The 20563-nt window shown below is 51.7% G+C and overlaps 3 protein-coding genes across 3 annotated transcripts; all 3 read left to right on the top strand.

Annotated features, from left to right (window-relative positions):
* Window positions 1–4790, top strand: LOC139825430 (keratin, type I cytoskeletal 14-like). Its single transcript, XM_065855983.2, has 8 exons — window positions 1–778; window positions 1748–1830; window positions 2343–2499; window positions 2987–3148; window positions 3229–3354; window positions 3454–3674; window positions 4140–4171; window positions 4504–4790. The coding sequence occupies exons 1-8, from the start codon at window positions 257–259 to the stop codon at window positions 4599–4601; spliced, it is 1401 nt and encodes a 466-aa protein (XP_065712055.2). The 5' UTR covers window positions 1–256; the 3' UTR covers window positions 4602–4790.
* A 3046-nt stretch (window positions 4791–7836) lies between these two features.
* On the top strand, window positions 7837–12376 carry LOC136111663 (keratin, type I cytoskeletal 14). The gene is made up of 8 exons (XM_065855981.2): window positions 7837–8456; window positions 10115–10197; window positions 10457–10613; window positions 10854–11015; window positions 11096–11221; window positions 11321–11541; window positions 11867–11916; window positions 12075–12376. Exons 1-8 carry the CDS (start codon window positions 7935–7937, stop codon window positions 12170–12172), a joined length of 1419 nt encoding a protein of 472 aa, XP_065712053.2. The 5' UTR covers window positions 7837–7934; the 3' UTR covers window positions 12173–12376.
* Window positions 12377–16819: 4443 nt separating this feature from the next.
* LOC136111664 (keratin, type I cytoskeletal 19-like) lies at window positions 16820–20282 on the top strand. Its single transcript, XM_065855984.2, has 7 exons — window positions 16820–17353; window positions 17720–17802; window positions 18065–18221; window positions 18318–18479; window positions 18781–18906; window positions 19044–19270; window positions 20195–20282. The coding sequence occupies exons 1-7, from the start codon at window positions 16820–16822 to the stop codon at window positions 20280–20282; spliced, it is 1377 nt and encodes a 458-aa protein (XP_065712056.1).
* Window positions 20283–20563: the final 281 nt, after the last annotated feature.

The raw sequence follows: 20563 nt of genomic DNA on the forward strand, positions 1-20563 counted from the left end.
AATCACCCCGGGTGCCGGGAACGCGGGGGAAGGAGATCCCGAGTGTCCCGCGGTGTTGCTGCGATGTGACAAAAGACGTGAAACTGGGGAGAGAAAAATGATGATTCTGGAATTTGGCTCTGGCTGTCAGGGGTGACGAAAAGCGCGGGCAACGCCTCCTGGCCGGGTTATAAAGGGCTCCGAGGCAGGGGGAGCGAGCACTCGCTGCCTGCGCTGCCGAGCCGGGTTTGTCTCTGCATCCTCCGCAGCCGTGACCATGAGCACCACTGTCCGGCAATTCTCCTCCTCCACCTCCCTCAAGGGCTTTGGGGGCCTGGGGGGAGGCTCCAGCCGCCTTTCCTCCGTGCGCCTGGGGGGCGCGGGGTACAGAGCCCCCAGCATCCACGGGGGCTCCGGCACCTACTCGGTCTCTTCCCGCATCGTCTCGGGGCTCAGCAGTGGCTACGGGGGCAGCTACTGCAGCAGCGTGGGAGGGGGCGCCAGCGGGGGCTTTGGGGGCAGCTATGGGGCTGGCCTTGGGGCTGGATTTGGAGGCGGCTTCGGAGGTGGCTTCGGAGGTGGCTTTGGAGGCGGCGATGGCATCCTCCAGGCTGGGGAAAAGGAGACGATGCAGAACCTCAACGACCGTCTGGCCGCCTACCTGGACAAGGTGCGAGCCCTGGAGGAGGCCAACACGGACCTGGAGGTCAAGATCAGGGAGTGGTACAAGAAGCAGGGACCTGGTCCAGAGCGTGACTACAGCCCCTACTACAGGACCATCGAGGAGCTCAGGAACAAGGTAGGATGCTGTGATTAACACAGTGGGATGTCCTGCTATCAGAGAGGATGCAGGAACACTAATTGCTACCTCTGTAATTAGTAAAAGCTAATTATGTCATTAAGAGTGTCTCGGATACATGTGCAGAGCACTAGGCTGGACATTTGGAGATGTCTCAGTGTCAGCTTTTGGTGGCCTCCTTCTAGATGGAACACACAGCAGTTTTCACTGGAGGAAGCAGATGTAAAAGGGTGTGATGTAAAAATACATATTGAGACTCAAGTCTGCATTGATGATGCGTAGTTTTTGGGGGCTTAAAATAAACGTGCAGGGAAAACCGTAAGTGTGCATGAACTGAAACACTGATGTTGTATTTGTGAACATTCAGGCAAAGAATTGTCCCCAGTAAACACATAGGAAGACAGTGCTGGGTGCTGGGAATGATGCAGGGAATACATTTTCTCTCCTGATGTCCTCCCAGACTCTGACTTGAATCTTGTCCCAGTGAGGATTAATCGTTACTGGTTTTGTAATACAGAAATCAGTGCATTTTGCTCCATTTCTGCAGTCAAAAAATTAAATCCACCTCCAAACAGGTGAGCACAAGGTTTGCCAAGCACAAGCACCTGCTGGTCTGTCTGTCCTGCCAGAAGAGCCGCATGTGATGCTGTGGATGGGGAAGCAGCTGATTCCTTCTTGCCCCTGAACCGTGGGAACAAATGCCACCACCATCAAACCTCACACAACTTAGGTGGCTTTTGAAATCCTCACTGAAGGATTTTTGGAGGGGGAGGTCACAGAGGAATCAGCCCCTTCCTGCAGTCAGTCCCAGCTGTGTCCCGATTCAAGATGCGCTTCTGCTAAAGAAATCCCAAGCTTCCCCAAAACTATTCCTATCCCAACAGTCTCGCTTGTGTTCCCGTCCCTTGGTCAGCCAGGGGAAGCTCCTGATACTCAGTTAGTGCTTTTTCTTTACCATCCACCTTCCAGGTTCTGGGGGCCACAGTCGACAATGCCAACCTCCTCCTGCAGATCGACAACGCCAGGCTGACCGCTGATGACTTCAGGACCAAGTAAGTCACATCTCCTGGAAAAATGGAACAAAGGCTGCAGAGATGTTTGATGAAATGGGGAGAAAACCCCAACTCAACCTCAAACAGGCAATGTGGAAACTAAGCCTTCAAAATGAAGGTGTAATTTCCAAAGCAGCTGGTTATTTAAATCTATAGGTGCTTGGGGATTTTGCTTCCACCAAAACCTTCGCTGTTTTATTCCCATTGCTTGTTTCTCTGTGGTACGAGCCGTCCTGCACACAGAACTTCCCCTTTAACTTGGGTGTGTGTAGCTCAGCAAAGCCCAGGACCAGTAACAAGGCGCAGTGATGTCAGGGTTAAGGTGACGTTATGAACCCAGATGGGCACTGTTGTATCAGTTGTTCCCGTGTTCACCAGCATCCACCACCAGAAGGTTGTCCACGCACCATTGGGGTCAGGAAGCACTGACACGACACCAGCGGCACTGAGATGCTCCGTCCCCAGCTGGGCAAGACCTTGTGTGACTTTTGCGACTGTTCTTGTGTCCCCAGGTTCGAGACGGAGCAGGCTCTGCGCATGAGCGTGGAGGCCGACATCAACGGGCTGCGCAGGGTCCTGGACGAGCTGACCCTGGCCAGAGCTGACCTGGAGATGCAGATCGAGAACCTGAAGGAGGAGCTGGCCTACCTCAAGAAGAACCACGAGGAGGTGAGCGCAGAGCCAGGCTCAAAAAAGTCCAGCCTGGGCCCAGAAATACAAGATCTGGTCCAACCTTGAAGACTGTGCTGAGTTTTTAACTGCTGGGAGGGAAGCAGAAATGATGCATTCTGGATAACAGAGCATCCTCTCCAGGGCCCGTATAAAACCATTCACCACTTGTTATTCCAGTAATGACCACTGTAGCTGTTAGAGATTCATCAACAATCCCAGCAGCTTCAGGCCTGGGAGGTTTTTATCTCCTGAGGAGCAAAGCTCTGATTTATTCCCTGAAAGAAGCCCGATCTAAATGAAGATTTCTTGAGCATTTGGGTTATTTTATTTGTGATTGTAGAGTGAAGGTGCCAGTTTGCTCCCTGCTGATCTGCCCTAGAAACACCTACTGAAGGCTGCTACCTTTCCTGAAGAACTCTGCCTTGAGAGGAAAACCCTTATGTGCTGATGGATGGCATGAAGATGTGTTTCTCTTTTTGGCCAGGAAATGAACGCCCTGCGCGGGCAGGTGGGTGGAGAGATCAGCGTGGAGATGGACGCGGCTCCTGGCGTTGACCTGACCAAGATCCTGTCTGAGATGAGGGAGCAGTACGAGAGCCTGGCGGAGAAGAACCGCAGGGACGCCGAGCAGTGGTTCTTCACCAAGGTGGGCTGGGTGGCCGGGAGCGCTGCGGGGCGGGGGGACCCAGGGCTGTGCTGGAACCGAAGGGTTTTGCCCTGTTGCAGACGGAAGAGCTGAACCGGGAGGTGGCCATCAACACGGAGCAGCTCCAGAGCGGCAAGACGGAGATCACAGAGCTACGACGGACCATCCAGAGCCTGGAGATCGACCTGCAGTCCCAGCTCAGCACGGTACGAGGGGCTGGGGGGAATGCAGGGCTATGGGGTGGGGGGCACATGGGTGCTGCCATCCCTGTCCCCCCTGAACTCATCCCTGTCTTCCGCACGCAGAAAGCGGCGCTGGAGGGCACCTTGGCCGACACAGAAGCCCGGTACGGCGCCCAGCTGGCCCAGCTGCAGGGGCTGATCACCGGCGTGGAGGAGCAGCTGGCCGAGCTGCGCTGTGACATGGAGCGGCAGAACCAGGAGTACAGGGTCCTCCTGGACGTCAAATGCCGCCTGGAGCAGGAGATCGCCACGTACCGCCGGCTGCTGGAGGGCGAGGACGCCCAGTACGTAGCGGGGCTGCACTTGGGAGGGCGGCTTGAGTAAGAGCAAAGGAAATGAAAACAGAACAACCTGCATTCCCTGGAGGGTCCTGTGAACGTGTTTCCTGGCCCATGACGTGCCACGGGGTCTCATTTTTTGGTGCTACTTGCCCAGAACAGCGCAGGGGTTATCCCAGTGCTGCAGCATCCCTGGGATCCGCTGCCCATCGCCCCAGTGTCCGATGCCGGAGCGGGTACCACTGCCACTTGGTGCGGCGGGGATGCGCGCTGCCTTTGTTCCTGAATCCCCACGGTACACATCCATCCTTAGCCTATTCTTCCTTTAAATTTTGACACTAGGCAGCTTCCAGAAGGCATTTTAATCACATACTGGTATCAGAAGGAAAGGCGAGGTTTTAAATAAAGATTTTTGTCTTAGAGGTTACTCATTTTTTTCCTCTTTCTGACCCTTCTTTTCTCCTCCTGCAGCATTTCCTACGCCTCGCAACCTGTGAAAGAAGGTAAGAACAAGTATTGGGTGAAGCACTGATCACACATAGCTCTGTCATATCCTTGGCCACTTTCTTAGCACATATTCTTTTTACTAATTTACTAAAATCACGATTTTATTATGTTTTCAAAAAGCGAATTGACATTAACCACCCTTATGATACACCAAAAAATGTTTCAGAAGATCACCTGTGCAGACTCACTATATAATAAAGTATTCATGAGTAGCAATGTGGTGGTTAGAATGGTTTTCTGAGGCAACCGTTGGTAACAACATGAAAATCTTTAAGACACTTTCTCCTTCGTGCCCGGTAAATAACGGTTCCTTGTTTCTCCGTTGTAGGACCTGTAACCACCCGCCAAATCCGCACGATCTTCGAGGAGGTCCAGGATGGGAAGGTGATTTCCTCCCGCGAGCAGATCACCCAGGCTGCCCACTAAGGCGGCCGCCCGGTTCGCTGCAAGCCACGCACAGCAAAGCACAGGAAGATCCCAGTTTATTTGCTCTGGCTACACAGATCACGAAAAGCACCTTCTCTTTTCATCACCCCCCCAGCTTCCCTCACCTCTTCTCTAAGCGTTGTGCCCTGCTCAGAAACCAAATAAAGCTTTGTTTCGTATTCGTGCAAAGCAGGGGGTGGTCTCGTTGCTCTGTATTAAGCTATAGATGCGGCAGGGAAACACCGTGTGGTTCCCACCCAGGAATATAAACTCACCCTTGTTTAATTCTTGCATCCCAAGGCACCGCTAAAGGGTGAGGAAAACAAATGATGGGCGGTGCTGGGTATGGTCTAAATAAGTAAAATAAATTAAAACCTTGTATTGGCGGTGATTCGTGGCACGGCCAGGCTGTCGGTGGCTGTTCCTGAGCAGCTCGCGTTGCCATCAGCTGGTCCAGTCGTTCCTGGAAAGCCAGTTCAGACACATTCCTGGCCGGATTCTGTCACTTTTATTGCTCCATAAATCAAACTTCCAAATCGATGGGATGATTCAGAGAAGCGCCACTGAACGTGCGTAAGAACAGAGCTGGCCCTGCAGCTTTCTGACCCCTTTCCAGCAAATCTGCCAGGATTTTGTGGGGAGATAAGAGAGAGTTCGGGGTTTTTTCAAGATATTGAGAGGATGCCCACTGTCCATCGTCTCCACCGCTCTGCTCCCGGTGCGGGGACGCTGAATGTGTCCCCCTCCAATTCATCCTCGCTTTCAGTTTTCCTCCTGGAAAAGCCCGTGCACACCCGTGTTGCTGTAGTAACAACAAATAACACTTTGCTAACAAAATCCCCCGTTTTTAATTACTCCTGCTGCTGCAAATTGTGAGGGAGGTGTGGAAAGCACATGTTGATTCTCTCCTGCCTTAAGCGTTAATAATTAGTCCCGACCTTAGGAAACCCCAATTAGTCCTGACCTTAGGAAAACCCAAAATAATCAGGCAAGTGTTTTTGTCCAGGGAGTTTAATCTACTGGGCCTGCCAATACACATGTTTGGAGCCAGAACTTCATCTCCATTTTCCTCCTGAATTAAGACAAAATTTCATGTCTAAATACCCGTTTAGTACTCGTTCTATGCCATAGAACTTGTGTTCTGATTTTGAGATGTATAAGAAATAAGCTCATAGTGTGCATGTGCTCATGAAACAGAGGCAGAATCTGTTTTAAAACTCAGGCTTCTATTTAAAAGACAGCACGATACAAACAATATGTAAGTCATTTGTGGTTGTGTTCAATGGGAGGTCATGTAAATGATGTCTTAGAATTTCTAATATGTTGTTTTAAGTCTTAATTAACACCTCATGCTTTTAATTGCCGCCTTGCGGTATTATCAAAATAGCACAGATATTTTGAGCAACATGTATTTTTATGGCGCAGCGGTTGAATAGGAAACAAAAGATGAAAGAAAAGGTAATTTTATGTAAAGGTGGAACATGGTGTTAACCTCGGAACTCTGGGAGGGGTGTTAATCTGCAGGGAGCTATGAAATGCCAAGGCTGAGGGTCCGGACTGGTACGGGCGCTCTGAAATGGTGTTGTCACCATCCCCTTTCTCTATGGGACAACCCACCCGCTCTACACGGCGCTATCGGCCGGGTGAAGGTGCGGAAATGAAGACGAAGCACATTCCTCGGAGCGGCACATCCCGGCCGCCCCCGCGCTGCCGAACCTTCGCCATCCGCACCTGGGGAGGCCGAGCGGAGCGGGGGTGTCCGCTGGCTCCGCACCCCAGATCCACAGCTCACGCGACACCAAGATGCTGCTGCCAAGGGACCGAACCAACCTCCAGCCAGAGCAAACACGATGGAGACTCCAGTTCTCCATTTTTCCACTCTCGTCTCCATTCACCGGTGGCAAATGGGAACACCCCGAGCTGTGTTTCTGCACAGCAGCCAGCTCCTGGTATTCCAAGGACATATCTCACTCCTGTATCGCTTCCAGCTCTCTTCAGATAGAGGGGAGGGAGTTGTGCCCTTTAACGCTACCTTGGTTGCTGATTTCCATACTCTTTCCCCCCCGCTTTGGCAAATGATCTGAGGAAGAACTTGGCTGTTGGGAAGGGGTTGTTGGGGCCTGCCTGTGAAGGCAGTCGAACAATCCACCGTGTACACACATGAGAAATATCTTCTCCTCCACGCCCTGCATTATTAGCTAGTGACACTCAGATCTGTGGTTTCTGCCCGTGACGCAGGTCAGGACGGAGAACAGACAGGGGAGCTTGACCATACCTGGCGCAATCAGATTTCGAGCCTTTTTGCTCTCCTAACGCTGTTTACACGGGAGCTGTAAATTCCAAACTCCAAGTTGTCCTGTCTGCTCACAACTGATTGAGATGTTAATCGCCGAACGCATCGTTAGCATTACCTGCTAAGTTATGTTACTGTCAATTTTAGCTCTGGTTCACAGTGCTTAGAGACCACAAGCTTTTTTCCAACATCTTCCATCTACTTTATGCTATTCCACGTTTTTTTTCCTGGAGCATCTCACAATTTTTAAGTTATGCCAGCTAGCGGCCATACCTTGCCCTTTCTGAATACTTTGCTAAGCTCTCGTTCACATAGAACAAGACAAAACATCCCCTGCTTATTGCTTTTTCATAACCCTCCCCTCCTGGGTGGTCTCTGAAGCGAAGAACTGAATGAGCCCTGAAGCATGAACTCCCTTTTCTTTGCTTTTTCATTCCAGAACACCCCTCGCTCTGTGGATAAAAGAGCAGACTTGCATTTCCAGGATCGGTAGCCAAGTTCCTTCCAGCACCATCGCACTCACGGGACTGCAGATCCAGGGCTCCGTGACACGGGTGCTGTCCCCGTGCTGTGTGTACAATGTCGGGAGGGACAGCAAACTGTACTAACTGGGATATAAACACACAGCAAAAGAGATGCTGACTTATTCCATCTGCCTGGAGAGCTCCATTTCGGAGCTAACAGTACAAAGCAGAATTAAAATGTAGCCCTGAGCAAGGAGCCTCCTCCTTTGAATCACACCTGACTATTTACTTGGAAACGGAAGAAGCATAAAGACGCCCTTTGTGGGATAAAAAGTTTCTCGTGGAATATGACAAAATCCCCCCGCCGTGAATAGAACAAAGGCAAAAATGACGATTCTGGAAGTTGGCTCAGATTTTAGGAGTGATGAAAATCATCGGGAATGCAACAGTAAAAAAAAAAAGGCGCGGGCAACGCCTCCTGGCCGGGTTATAAAGGGCTCCGAGGCAGGGGGAGCGAGCACTCGCTGCCTGCGCTGCCGAGCCGGGTTTGTCTCTGCATCCTCCGCAGCCGTGACCATGAGCACCACTGTCCGGCAATTCTCCTCCTCCACCTCCCTCAAGGGCTTTGGGGGCCTGGGGGGAGGCTCCAGCCGCCTTTCCTCCGTGCGCCTGGGGGGCGCGGGGTACAGAGCCCCCAGCATCCACGGGGGCTCCGGCACCTACTCGGTCTCTTCCCGCATCGTCTCGGGGCTCGGCAGCGGCTATGGGGGCAACTACTGCAGCAGTGTGGGAGGGGGCGTCGGCGGGGGCTTTGGGGGCAGCTATGGGGCTGGCCTTGGGGCTGGATTTGGAGGCGGCTTCGGAGGTGGCTTTGGAGGCGGCTTTGGAGGCGGCGATGGCATCCTCCAGGCTGGGGAAAAGGAGACGATGCAGAACCTCAACGACCGTCTGGCCGCCTACCTGGACAAGGTGCGAGCCCTGGAGGAGGCCAACACGGACCTGGAGGTCAAGATCAGGGAGTGGTACAAGAAGCAGGGACCTGGTCCAGAGCGCGACTACAGCCCCTACTACAGGACCATCGAGGAGCTCAGGAACAAGGTAGGATGCTGTGGTAACCAAGACACCTTCACTGGAGTCATGTTTGGAAAGGTTACCCTGTTCCTATAAGCTGAAGGGAAGAGCATTAACAGATTACAGGTAATTAGGCTGAGATAGGAAAACAGAAAGAGTATGCTTGGAAATCGTAGTAATAATTCATGAACAGCGGTTTCTTGATCCTGTCCTCCACAAGGCACAAAGATGGGTTTTCTAGTGCCTGTGTCAGGGGCGGGAAGCCCGGAGCCAGCGGCTCTCAGAGCCTGGTTGGGGTTACCTGATGCTCCAGGCTGCTCCTGCCACATCAGCCACCTCCTGCCTTTCCCGGATGCTCCCTTTGCCAGGCTCCTGATGAAGCACTGCAGGCAGGGACTCGTTCTCTCTTTGGCACTGTTCACTGCTGAATGGAGATGCTAAGTTGTTCTCATAGATATCCTACAAATCAGACCTTTTCTAGCCCGATAGGAGGCTCAAGGTAGAGGTTAAAAAAGAAATTGCTCTATAGGATGGTTGTTTTTTGCGAGGTGCAAACACAGGAGTGAAGTCCAGGAGGCAGAACATACTGGGCTGTGGTGGTGGCTTCAGAGCTGCTGAAGTCAAGTGCATGCCCTGCTCTAAAATACAGTAGATGGAATCATGGCCAAGCCTGTTTCTTTGTTCTCAGCAGCTCCCTGGCTGATTTTAGACAAAAGTCCTTGAACAAAACCACCAGAATCTGTCCTTCATCTCCTACTCTGCCATCATTGCCCTCCTCTGCTCACATTACTCATCCCGAGCTGATTGCCGGGTCCTTCAGCGCTGCCTACGCAGGTGACAGCAGCCTCAGTCATCTCAGGCTCCTCGGGAGGGGATGGAGCTGTGGGCTGTTGGGCAATGACAGTACCTGGTCTGTGAGAGTCAACGCAGGCACTGCCAGGCCCAGGATCAGCCCCTGGGGGAAATCACACACTACAGTATTCTAGTTTTATTCCCCTTCTCTTGGGCTTCACCTTGGAGTGGGGGCTCTTGCCTCAATACACGAAACTTCTTCTTGTCAGGTGTGCGATGAGCTGGAGCACAGAAACATGGAGGCAGAAGCTGTCTCCAGATTTGAGCATTGAAGTGCTGGGTCTCACAGAAACCCCCTGCTCCTGATCCAGAGGGAAGGAGACCCTTCCCTCCCCACCTCTCCCACACCCCAGCTGCGAAATCACCACACCAATATTCCCGGATAATTGCTTGGACATCCCCTGAAGCATCAGAACTCAGCGAGAGTTTTTCATTAGCCAGTGGCTACAGAAATTACCGCTCATTAAATGCCCAATCATTTTCAAAATCCCAGAACAAATATTTGCACCTCAGGTGTAATTATGAAAGCAAAACAATTCAGGCGCAGGGCACTCCTTCCTCAACCCGTTTTTTCCGTCTCCACCGGGCTGTTTGGCGTTGCCAGGCAAAGCCCAGGGTGCTACCGGAACTCTGGAGATGCCACTCTGGCGGGGACAACAGGTCATGACATGTCCACATGCCAACGTCTTCCTGCCTCTCTCTTTGCAGAGTCCACGTGGAATTCCAGCCCCAGGGGCAGGAGGTTCAGCGCGGCTCCGCTCCTTCCTCCCCAACAGCATGACATTTCTTGGAATCACTTTCTCACTCTTTCACCTTCTTTTATCCCCTGCCAGATTCTTGCCGCAACTGTTGAAAACGCCAACATCGTCCTGCAGATCGACAACGCCAGGCTGGCAGCCGATGACTTCAGGACCAAGTAAGTCCAATGTCTTTGAGAGGTCTCATGAGAAGCGATGGCAAAGCCAGGCATTTAAGGCATTTGAATTTGCCTTCTGCAACTGCAGTTGCTCCACCAGGTCACTGCTCACTGCAATTGTCTGGATATTCCTGCATTGCAGCGAGCCGTGCATGCACATTCAATACAAGATGCTTGGCAGAAATACAACGAGAAAAACAACAAGAAAAATCCTGTATCAGCCGTGCTCCACGGTGTGACTGTGTGTGTGTGTCCCCAGGTTCGAGACGGAGCAGGCTCTGCGCATGAGCGTGGAGGCCGACATCAATGGGCTGCGCAGGGTCCTGGATGAGCTGACCCTGGCCAGAGCTGACCTGGAGATGCAGATCGAGAACCTGAAGGAGGAGCTGGCCTACCTCAAGAAGAACCACGAGGAGGTGAGCGCAGAGCCAGGCTCAAACCAGGACCCGCAAAACAGACCTTGTGCACTTGGGAAGTGGTCAGGTCGAATGTGCAGGAGGGTCTCTGTAATTCGGGCTGTCAGGAGACACCTGAGTGGGTAAGGAGGAGGGAAACAATCTCAATAGAAACTCTAGAAGAGGGTCTGTGGGGTTCGTGTCATGATGGGAATATACGGATTTTTCTCTGACCTGTATCACGTGCCTCTTTTCCGCCAGGAAATGAACGCCCTGCGTGGGCAGGTGGGTGGAGAGATCAGCGTGGAGATGGACGCGGCTCCTGGCGTTGACCTGACCAAGATCCTGTCTGAGATGAGGGAGCAGTACGAGAGCCTGGCGGAGAAGAACCGCAGGGACGCCGAGCAGTGGTTCTTCACCAAGGTGGGCTGGGTGGCCGGGAGCGCCGCGGGGCGGGGGGACCCAGGGCTGTGCTGGAACCGGAGGGTTTTGCCCTGTTGCAGACGGAAGAGCTGAACCGGGAGGTGGCCATCAACACGGAGCAGCTCCAGAGTGGCAAGACGGAGATCACAGAGCTACGACGGACCATCCAGAGCCTGGAGATCGACCTGCAGTCCCAGCTCAGCACGGTACGAGGGGCTGGGGGGAATGCAGGGCTATGGGGTGGGGGGCACATGGGTGCTGCCATCCCTGTCCCCCCTGAACTCATCCCTGTCCTCCGCACCCAGAAAGCGGCGCTGGAGGGCACCTTGGCCGACACAGAAGCCCGGTACGGCGCCCAGCTGGCCCAGCTGCAGGGGCTGATCACCGGCGTGGAGGAGCAGCTGGCCGAGCTGCGCTGTGACATGGAGCGGCAGAACCAGGAGTACAGGGTCCTCCTGGACGTCAAATGCCGCCTGGAGCAGGAGATCGCCACGTACCGCCGGCTGCTGGAGGGCGAGGACGCCCAGTACGTAGCGGGGCTGCGCTTGGGAGGGCGGCTTGGGAAGACATGGGTGATAGACCCAGAATGTGATGTCTGGGGACTCAGCACAGGGCTCGTCTCTATGTTCCTACCAGCCACGGACGCCCAGTGGCCCCATCCCTGGTTTCTGCCTGCAGGGAGGTGCTGTAACGGGCACCTTCCATGCCCTCCAGGAGACACTGAGCAGAGCAGCAGTTTCAGCACCCGCTATCAGCCTTTTCTGTTTCCTCCTGCCTGAACCAGAGCCTGAGTTACAACAACAAAAACATCTGGTCCCTAACTTCTCTTTGGTTTTCTCCTTCTCTTGTAGCATCTCTTCCCAGTATTCTTCCGCTATGTCCTCACACTCCGGCAGAGATGGTAAGAACCTATTTACATACATTTCTAACAAACAGATCTGCTCTGAGAGCAGCTGCCAGGGTGATGGATGGAAAAGTCCATGCAACATTTGACAATGCGTTAAGACATTCCTCTCCTTCCTGCCCCCTGAATAACAGCCCTCTGCTTTCCTTCTGCAGTCACGACATCCTCCCGCCAGGTCCGCACCATCGTGGAGGAGGTGCAGGACGGGAAGGTGGTTTCCTCCCGGGAGCAGGTCGCGCTCACCACTCGCTAGGAAGGCAAGAAGCACCCTGGACCCTCGATCCCAGGGCTCAGGAGAGCGGCAAGATGAACCCAAGGCCACGTGCGATGGGGTTGTGCCCCCAAAAGCCCTCAGCTTCACTCATCCACTCCTCCTCCCTGTTTTACCCTAATTTCAGGCGGGTGCCACCGTGCACTCTGTACACGTTGAATAAAGCTTTTCTCCTTGTTCATGCAACTGCAGACTTGTCTGTCACTGATATACGATCTCTTGAGGCCTCGGGGTTGTGTGTTTCTGCCAGGGAAAGTCCTAAGAAACCACAAGAAGAAGCCAGTGAGAGGAGGGGAATGGGGGGATCTGGGTTCTACTGGGAGCAAAATTAATTCCAGACAGCTTTTTCCATTGAAGTCATTGCTCATAAACACATGGGACTGACTGAGACATAAGCCAGGTAAGTTTACTACTTGATACGAAATGAAGGATGATGTTTGAGGTCAGTGTGCCGCAAAACCGACAATTTAAGCCAACTGAATAAAGCCTAGTTGTCTAGCTCATGGTATCACAAATAATAACTTTCTCCCATAAGCTGAACTTAAATGACTTCAACCCAACTACTGCTGTCACGTGTGCCATTCCAGGACACGAGCACGACCTCAGACTGGTTGCAAACCTTATACATACGTGCTTTCTGTCTTATTTGACCGTCTTTAAATCACACTATCAGGCGCGTGGTATGAAAATGTTATATAGGTTTTTTTGTGCTGCCTGAGGGCTGCGCTTAACAGGTTCTAAAGTAACCATTGCCTAATCCGCAGAGGGATGAGTAGCAACAACTTATTATCACTATGCCATCTAGGAGCTCACTGCTGAAATCCTTCTCCAAACACACGAGCGAGTCATCGGCTGTCAGCAGTGTCTGGAGGCAAAGTGCCGCTCGGGGTGAGGTGACAGAGAGTGACAGGAACCAAAGGGTATGGCGCTGGTCGTATATCCACCAAACATGTCTTGTGGACTGGACAGGAGACAAAACCATCTTAGACCGAATAGCCTGATGGAATAATTTACATTCAGCTTTGTGCTTTCCAGCCAGGGGTACCCGGGAGCTCTGTCCAGTCTTGGACCATGGCCCTGTGTTCAGCACCCACCTAAAAATACAGATTTTGGCCTTAGTCAAAAGGAAAAGTACCAGTTTGCAATAAGTCAGCTTCCCTTTGCTTATAATGATATACAAGGCGCTTCTGCAGCTGAAGTTAAGCACGTTTGCCTCTTGGATTATTGTTGGTGATTCATTCTCCTCAGCCTCCACAAAGACATTTTGACACTCATGGACCAATCCCAAAGGCAATTCAACCCTTAAAGAACAATCCCAAAGGCAATTCAGACCTCTATGGAACAATCCCAAAGGCATTTTGGCCCCAAAGGTAATTCAGACTTTTATGGAACAATCCCAAAGACACACGCCAAGGCCTGAGCAGGCTCCTGAAAAGCACTGGGCGTGACAAGACAAGCAAAGGAGAGAGAAGGTGATCGAAGAAGTGGGGAACCTGCCAGGTCTTTGCAGAAAAGGGAGTGTGAGATGTTATCATCCTGTATTATTGTTTAGCAATTAAAGAAACAGGTAGGAAATGAAATGCAGACCAAAGTGGAGAGTTCATTGGCTGTATCATGCTCTTCCCTTTGCTGGGATAACAGACCTTACTTGCAGAAACAGGGGGTCTTCCAACCCAAATGAGGTAGATGTGCCAGTGTCAAACTCAATCTATAATAGCAAGAATGAATAATAATGAATAATACCTAAAATGAATATCATGTTTCCCATCAGACAGTTGTTTTGAAAATGCCCTTGAGCAGGATGATTGTTGTTATTATTGTTTCCATCCTACAAAGCATGAAATTGAGACTTGGAGAAGCTGAAGGATTTGCCTGGAGTGACTTGCAAAGCTGGGATCAGAACACCGGAGCATCTGGTGTCATCAGCCAGAGGCAGATCAGCTCGGGCACGGCCAATAACACGCAGAAAAAGAAGTAGAATGACAACTACCTCAAGAGCTAGATAAGAAAATCCTTTGTAAATAGCAAACGCGAAGCACTGAAATTCAGCTGATAATGAGCACACAGGACCTGGGGCTGCTTGATGAGGCTCTCCCAGCACTGCCCGGGCCAGGTGACACACACGAGCCCAACCGGTGTGTTTGGGGTGCTGGCCACGTGTGGGATGATGGCCACAGCCTGGGCACTGGCAGGGACTCAGGGTTCGGTGTCCTGTCTGAGTCGCCGAGTTTCCAGAGAAGTTCTGCTGGAGTTGAAACCAGCTCATGACTCAGGGAATGTTTGTAATAACGTGAAATGCTGGATCTCCTTCTCAGGGACACATTAGACTTTATTTACTTCATTGGCATTATCTTAAGAAAGAGTCTTTAAGCCTTAAAATGTCCTGAGCCTACCAAAGGATTTCCCTCTGGGAAATCTAATCTTTCTGTCTCATTTCCATCGCCCTTTTGAATCCGGTAATTTTGTGCAGAACAACCCTTGGGAACAAGGCCACGGCTCCCATCCTCTGCCACCGTCCTGCTCTCCCTCCCAAGCACAGGACAAGACACGGATGTAAAGATAAACTATAATTCCTTTCCTCCTATTTTTTTCTTTTACAAAGCTGATTAAATGGAGCACCACCTTTGCCTAGAGGAGGCTTTTCTGCTCATTTGTTACTTGAAGTAATAATTTTTCCTCGTCAGGCTTGCATGGCTGTGTCTGAAACGCCTGCGGGAAACGCTCCCGAGCCATCGTTCCTCTGCTCTCACTGCCCGGGGCACGACGGTGCCCGCGAGGGGATCCCGAGTCAGCCCAGGACGCTCATCAAGGCATTGCCAGTGGCTGTGGCAAGCAAATTCCCCTCTGCAGACTCCAGTCTGGAAGTCCATAAAAGTTAATTCTGGAAAGAACCCTCTATTACGCATGTAGATATTGTCATTAGCAGGTCTCCTCAGAAAAACATATTAAAATCTCTCTTAAGAAAATGAGGAGTGTGGCTGCTGGCAGGTCTCTGGTGTAAAAGCAAGAGCTGGTTTTAATAAAGATTTCAAATTTTAGAAAGGAAAAGAGCTACCATGCAGAACACACAAACCCAGTAAAATCAAGAGTGAAATCATGATTCTCCTTTGCAAAACTGCAATCACCATTGGCTACAGAGACCTATGGCAAGGTTTGAATTTTTCACACTGAAAAATGAAGCGCTACATATTTCTGAAATAAATGAAATTAAATGTTAGCTCAGCATTAATTTTACTAATATTCTACGGAAAAAAGAGGATATTGGGGCCAGGACGGCAGCTGGGACGCACCACGGCACCGGCCGCACTCGCTAATTATGGATGTAACAAAGGACGGACGTACCCAGAGTCCACACCACATGTAAGGTGTTCTGCATTTGCAGTGTCAAGATAAAATCAAGACTAATGAACTTACCCAGATGGCGTAAGTAATATTTCTGAAACAGGCTGCACCTGATGCGTCCTTTACGTGGCGCGTCCGGTGACCTGAATGCTCAAACCAATGCCCAACAACACATGGGTGGAAGCCAGCCAATATTAGCATGGTTGTATTAATATTATTAATAAAATGAAAGATTCAGATGACAAACCACTTTAATTATTTCACTTCTTCATCAGTTCAGCATTCCAAGACTCAAAAATAGATTTAATATCTTTTTAAAGTTATCTTTTCTAGTCTCTTTTATAAATTTAACTAATTTCCCCAAGATTTGATTTGGACGATTTCCATGGTGCTGGTTGGAACTGGGTTAGAACTATCCAGGATCTCGAATTCTCCATATTACTGTTTCAGAAATCTCCTCTTTGCCAGTGAATATTCATAGTTAACTGCAACATTTCACACTCAGGAAATACCCTTTCCTCTTTTATTTTGGAGAAATATTTGAATATTTTGTCTGCCCTCGAAAACAGCAAAACAAATACAACGGGATCTCCCGTCTGGAAGCGGATATTTTGAGGCAGAAAGAGAAATAACAAATAAACCTTGGTACACTCAATATTTTCCTGTGCGCTCCAAGAAAGGAGCATTTTGAGGCGGGATGATGGACCGGACCCTCATCGTGGTGCATGTGCGGGGGCAGCAGGTCCAGGGGGTCTCCAGGCTCTGGTCGCAGGGACCGCGGGGCAGATGAAAATGGGGACACCCTCAATTCTTCTCAACCAGGGGTCCAACAGGCTCCTGCGGGTCGGACGCCTTTCCCACAGCTTTCACTTTCCGGGCAGACTCGCCCACGTCAGGGATGGGTAATTGCCATGCTGCTTCATTCCCCAGGCGCTCCTGGGTATCATCCCATTTTATTTTGTGCCACTGCTGTTTAGTCGTCATCACAAGTCAGACCTGATGATTCAGGAAGTAACATTTTTGATGTAGTTTTGAAACACGCTTCTGTTAACCAAAGCATCTTTCTGTTGTGGGATTTCAGGAGACAAACGCCTTTGGGGAAATATTTCCGGCTCGGAAAAAAAAGGAAAAGTACTATCCAGGTCACAAGGCGGAAGAATAAACACCCTTCTCCGGTGGCAACAGCCAGGAGGAACGGTATAAATAGAGGGCTGTGGGGACAGAGGGATCACTCTGGCGTCCCGCAGCGATCCGTGCGGCTCGGAGCTGGATCCCGGTGCTCCCGCCATGAGCTGTGCCGTCAGGCAGGTCGTCACCGCCTGCTCCCAGGGCAGGAGCAGCGCGGGCAGCTCGGCGGCCGGCAGCGCGAGGAAGGTCTCCTCCTCTTCCTCGGGAAGACACGCCGCCTATGACTTCGGCGGTGCGGTCGTCAATTTTTCCGGCGGCAGTTTAAGCGAGGGATTACTCGGGAAGCAGCTGAGCGCCGGCAGCGCCGCCGGCGGGAGCTTCGGGGCTGCGCAGAGGGCTTGTTCTACCCTCGGATTCGGCGGCGGGGGCATCTGCGCTCGAGGCGTTGGTGGCGGTTTCGCCAGGGCCAGCGCTGGTTGCGGTGATGGGATCTTATTTGCCAACAACGAGAAGGCGACGATGCAGAACCTCAACGACCGCTTGGCCTCCTACCTGGACAAGGTGCGGCTCCTGGAGGGAGACAACGCCGACCTGGAGTGCAAGATCAGGGAGTGGTACGCCAAGGTCGGGCCCAGCTGCGAGCCCCGGGACTACAGCTGTTTCCACAAGGAAATCGAAGACCTTCAAAACCAGGTAAACCATTGTTTTTCGAGAAAATGCTCATATTTCTTTGGGCTTTGCTTTCTCATGTGCATAGATTAGTGTCAAACGGCAGAGGCAGCAGCTGTGTCTCTGGAGGTCCCCAGGGAGCAATGATTTCTATGAAATGGGTGGTTTGAGGAAGGACACTGTGTTTACAGAGCTGAAGTTTCAGCACAGCCCGCTCCACCAAGCTGGCACGCAGGTTTCCCCACTCTGATGCCACCTAACCGATTAATAATCCCAACATTTGGAATCATCACAAAATAAGTGGGTTGCGTTACCCCAAGTGGATGTTTCCTCCAGGGCCTCCTGTAGCCAGGGGAAGCCCAAATCTCCCTCCTACGTTTTCTTTTCCAGATCCTCTGTGCAGCCATGGAGACGAACAAAATCCTTCTGAGTATCGATAACAACAGGATGACTGCTGACGATTTCAGAGTGAAGTGAGTACAGACCTGTGCTGGACCGAGGGGTTCACGTTGCCTATGGATGGTGACGGGGAAATCCCAACACTCTGCTTGTCGTTCTGCCGCGTTAAAATGCAAATCCCTGTGAAAGGCACAGCTACCAGTGACCGTGTTCATGGCATTGCATGCCTGAAGCTAAAGAAGAACATGATCCTAAGTTTTTTCCCCACAAACTCAACTCAAGGGCTTGCCATGGTTTGCTGCCATGCTGACTTTTCTTTGTTGCCTGTGGCTTCAGGTACGAGACCGAATGTGGTCTCCGGCAAAACGTGGATGCAGATATTTGCAATTTACGGCCCGTCCTGGATCAGCTGGCCAGCTGCAAGACCGACCTGCAGCTCCAGTGTGAGGCTCTGACTGAAGAGATGTGTTGTCTCAAGACGAACCACGAGGAGGTTAGATTGCCCCTTACCCTTAGAGAAATGAGAAGAAAGAAGCAAAGTCCCCTCGAGTGTGAATATTACTGATACGGTGCACATATTCTCTTGCAGGAGATGAGCTGTCTAAGGAAACAGGCGACCGGAGACGTGAGCGTGGAGGTCAATGCCTCTCCCGGCCCGGACCTGCGGAAGATCCTGGAGGACCTGAGGTGCCAGTATGAAACGTTGATGGAGCGCAACCGCAAAGAGACCGAGCAGTGGTACGCCTGCAAGGTACTAGAGGCGCAGAGCGGTGCCCTGCTCTGCCCATTGGGGATAAATGAGAGGTTAGGAACGCTTAGTGGTGATATCTTGATATCAGCAAATCTGTTGTGATATGCTCAGCACCCCATTGTGCTGCCCGCTGTCAGGGCTCTTCTCTTCATGGCAGAGGGGCCGCTGTGTGGTGTTACAGGGTCAGAGTGGGATGAAGGGGTTTGGAAATAGCCGGGTGTGCTGCAGAGTGTGCACGAGCGGCGGTGAAGCCAACGAGATGCTGTGGTGAGGAAAGGGCTGCTCTGTTCTAACCTTGCAGGCGGAGGAGGTGAATCTGGAGGTCGTCACAAGCAGCCAGGAGATCGAGTCAAGCAACAAACAGGTCACCGAGCTGAGGCGTCAGCTGCAGGCCTTGGAAATCAATGTGCAAGCCCAGCTCACCATGGTAGGTGATGCCAGGAGGATGCGGATCCCAGATTCCCCGTCTCTCTTTAAAAAACCGCACAAACAGAGTCGCACCTGCGACCAGACGGGCTCAGCCTGCAGCACACCCAGGTACCTCTGTCTTGTTTCCATTCTCAGAAAGAAAACCTGGAATCCTCGCTGGCGGAAACCGAGTGTCGCTACAACAAATACCTGGCTGAGCTCCAGAGCCAGATCTCGTGCGTGGAGCAGCGGCTGGCTGAGATCCGAGCAGAGATGGAGTGTCAGAACCAGGAGTACAAGACCCTCCTGGACGTCAAATGCCGCTTGGAGCAAGAGATTCAGACCTACCACTGCCTGCTGGAGGGCGGACAGCAGGACATCATGTACGGGCCAGTAAAATCTCCTCGCTTTGACTTAAAGGGATATGAAAATTCAGGATACACATCATAAAATCAACGCTGTGGTGAGGAACCAGTAGTGACCTGTTACCAGACAGGGCTTATTAGCAAGTCATGAGGCATTTGAGGATTTGGCTCTGATAAATGTCCAGAGTATGAGCCAGAGACCGCTCCCCGGTCTCAAAGCAGTGAATGCAGCCGGGAGAGGCCCCCAGAGCCCTCCCAGCACCGGGTGCAGCACCGCAGCTCCCCAAAGGGTTTTCACCGCGAGCCGGGCAAGGTGTTTTATGAGCACTGTCATTTACCTGAGCTTTATTGGCTTTGCGGCAGCTCAACAGGATTAGGGACTGGCAGCTGAGTTAACTGAAACAATAAATTATCTAATTTCAGTTTCACACAACAATTTTAATTAAAGTTCGGGGAAATTTAATTTGTATGCAAAGCAGTTGGCTCTTCCCAGCCTCCCATGGCCTGAGATTTTGAAACAGCGAGGCATGCTGTTAATCTCATAAATGGCTGCGCACACACACAACCGACCTGCGCATCCACCTGCTCCGTGAGTTTGGAAAACTACGTGTTTTAATGGTGGTGCCCTGAGGTGGGCTCTCCGGTCCTAAGCTGGTTGTGTGAAAAATCAGTTCTCGTTCCAAAACACCAGTTGCAATGGATGAAATGATGCTGTCAGAATTTGTCTCAGAGCCTCGGGTAACCCTGAGTGCATCAGGATGGAAAAGCAGCAGCTGTCAACAGGCAGGAGGGAGGTTGTGCTAATTGTTGCTTGTGGTTTGAAGGGGAAATGGCCGGGGATGAATGAAGGGATGCAGGTAAAGCCAGCGCTCCAGGTCAGGGGGAGATCTCCGGGGTGGGAACGTTGGGGTTTTGGTCACCAGCATGGTTTCCTTTCCACAGAGGGACAGTGGGCAGAGGAGCCCCCGCGACGGCTGCTGGAAGAAGCGGTGGAATCAAAGCCAGCCTGTGCCCACCCTGCCTGCCCTGAGCTCCCGACCCGCAAGGTGAGCTGTGCTCTCAGAGTGCGACCACGGCTTATTCAGTCCTTCTGTGTTCCCGGGGAAGAGGAGGATAACAGACCTTTTTGGGGTGGTCAAGAGGTGCCGGAGATGGTTTGTTTTTCCTGGAGAGAGGCAGAGTGGGGAGCCAGACCTGCACCAAAACGAGTCTGTGGTTCCAGGATTCTCTGCAGGATCACAGTTGTGAATGGCGTGGGTAGAGCACGGGGATTAATTGGGCTATGGTGGAAAGCAGTGGGGAGGGATGCAG

Source organism: Patagioenas fasciata, chromosome 22 (assembly GCF_037038585.1).
Source record: "Patagioenas fasciata isolate bPatFas1 chromosome 22, bPatFas1.hap1, whole genome shotgun sequence".
Lineage (NCBI taxonomy): Eukaryota > Metazoa > Chordata > Aves > Columbiformes > Columbidae > Patagioenas > Patagioenas fasciata.

Coding starts and splice junctions, on each gene's coding strand:
- LOC136111663 (XM_065855981.2), top strand. CDS start 7,935: ATGAGCACCACTGTCCGGCAATTCTCCTCCTCCACCTCCCTCAAGGGC. Junction 11,222..11,320: donor TGCAGTCCCAGCTCAGCACG/GTACGAGGGGCT, acceptor CTCCGCACCCAG/AAAGCGGCGCTGGAGGGCAC. Junction 11,917..12,074: donor CTCACACTCCGGCAGAGATG/GTAAGAACCTAT, acceptor TTCCTTCTGCAG/TCACGACATCCTCCCGCCAG.
- LOC136111664 (XM_065855984.2), top strand. CDS start 16,820: ATGAGCTGTGCCGTCAGGCAGGTCGTCACCGCCTGCTCCCAGGGCAGG. Junction 17,803..18,064: donor GCTGACGATTTCAGAGTGAA/GTGAGTACAGAC, acceptor CTGTGGCTTCAG/GTACGAGACCGAATGTGGTC. Junction 19,271..20,194: donor GGCGGACAGCAGGACATCAT/GTACGGGCCAGT, acceptor TCCTTTCCACAG/AGGGACAGTGGGCAGAGGAG.
- LOC139825430 (XM_065855983.2), top strand. CDS start 257: ATGAGCACCACTGTCCGGCAATTCTCCTCCTCCACCTCCCTCAAGGGC. Junction 779..1,747: donor TCGAGGAGCTCAGGAACAAG/GTAGGATGCTGT, acceptor TCCACCTTCCAG/GTTCTGGGGGCCACAGTCGA. Junction 3,675..4,139: donor CTGGAGGGCGAGGACGCCCA/GTACGTAGCGGG, acceptor CTCCTCCTGCAG/CATTTCCTACGCCTCGCAAC.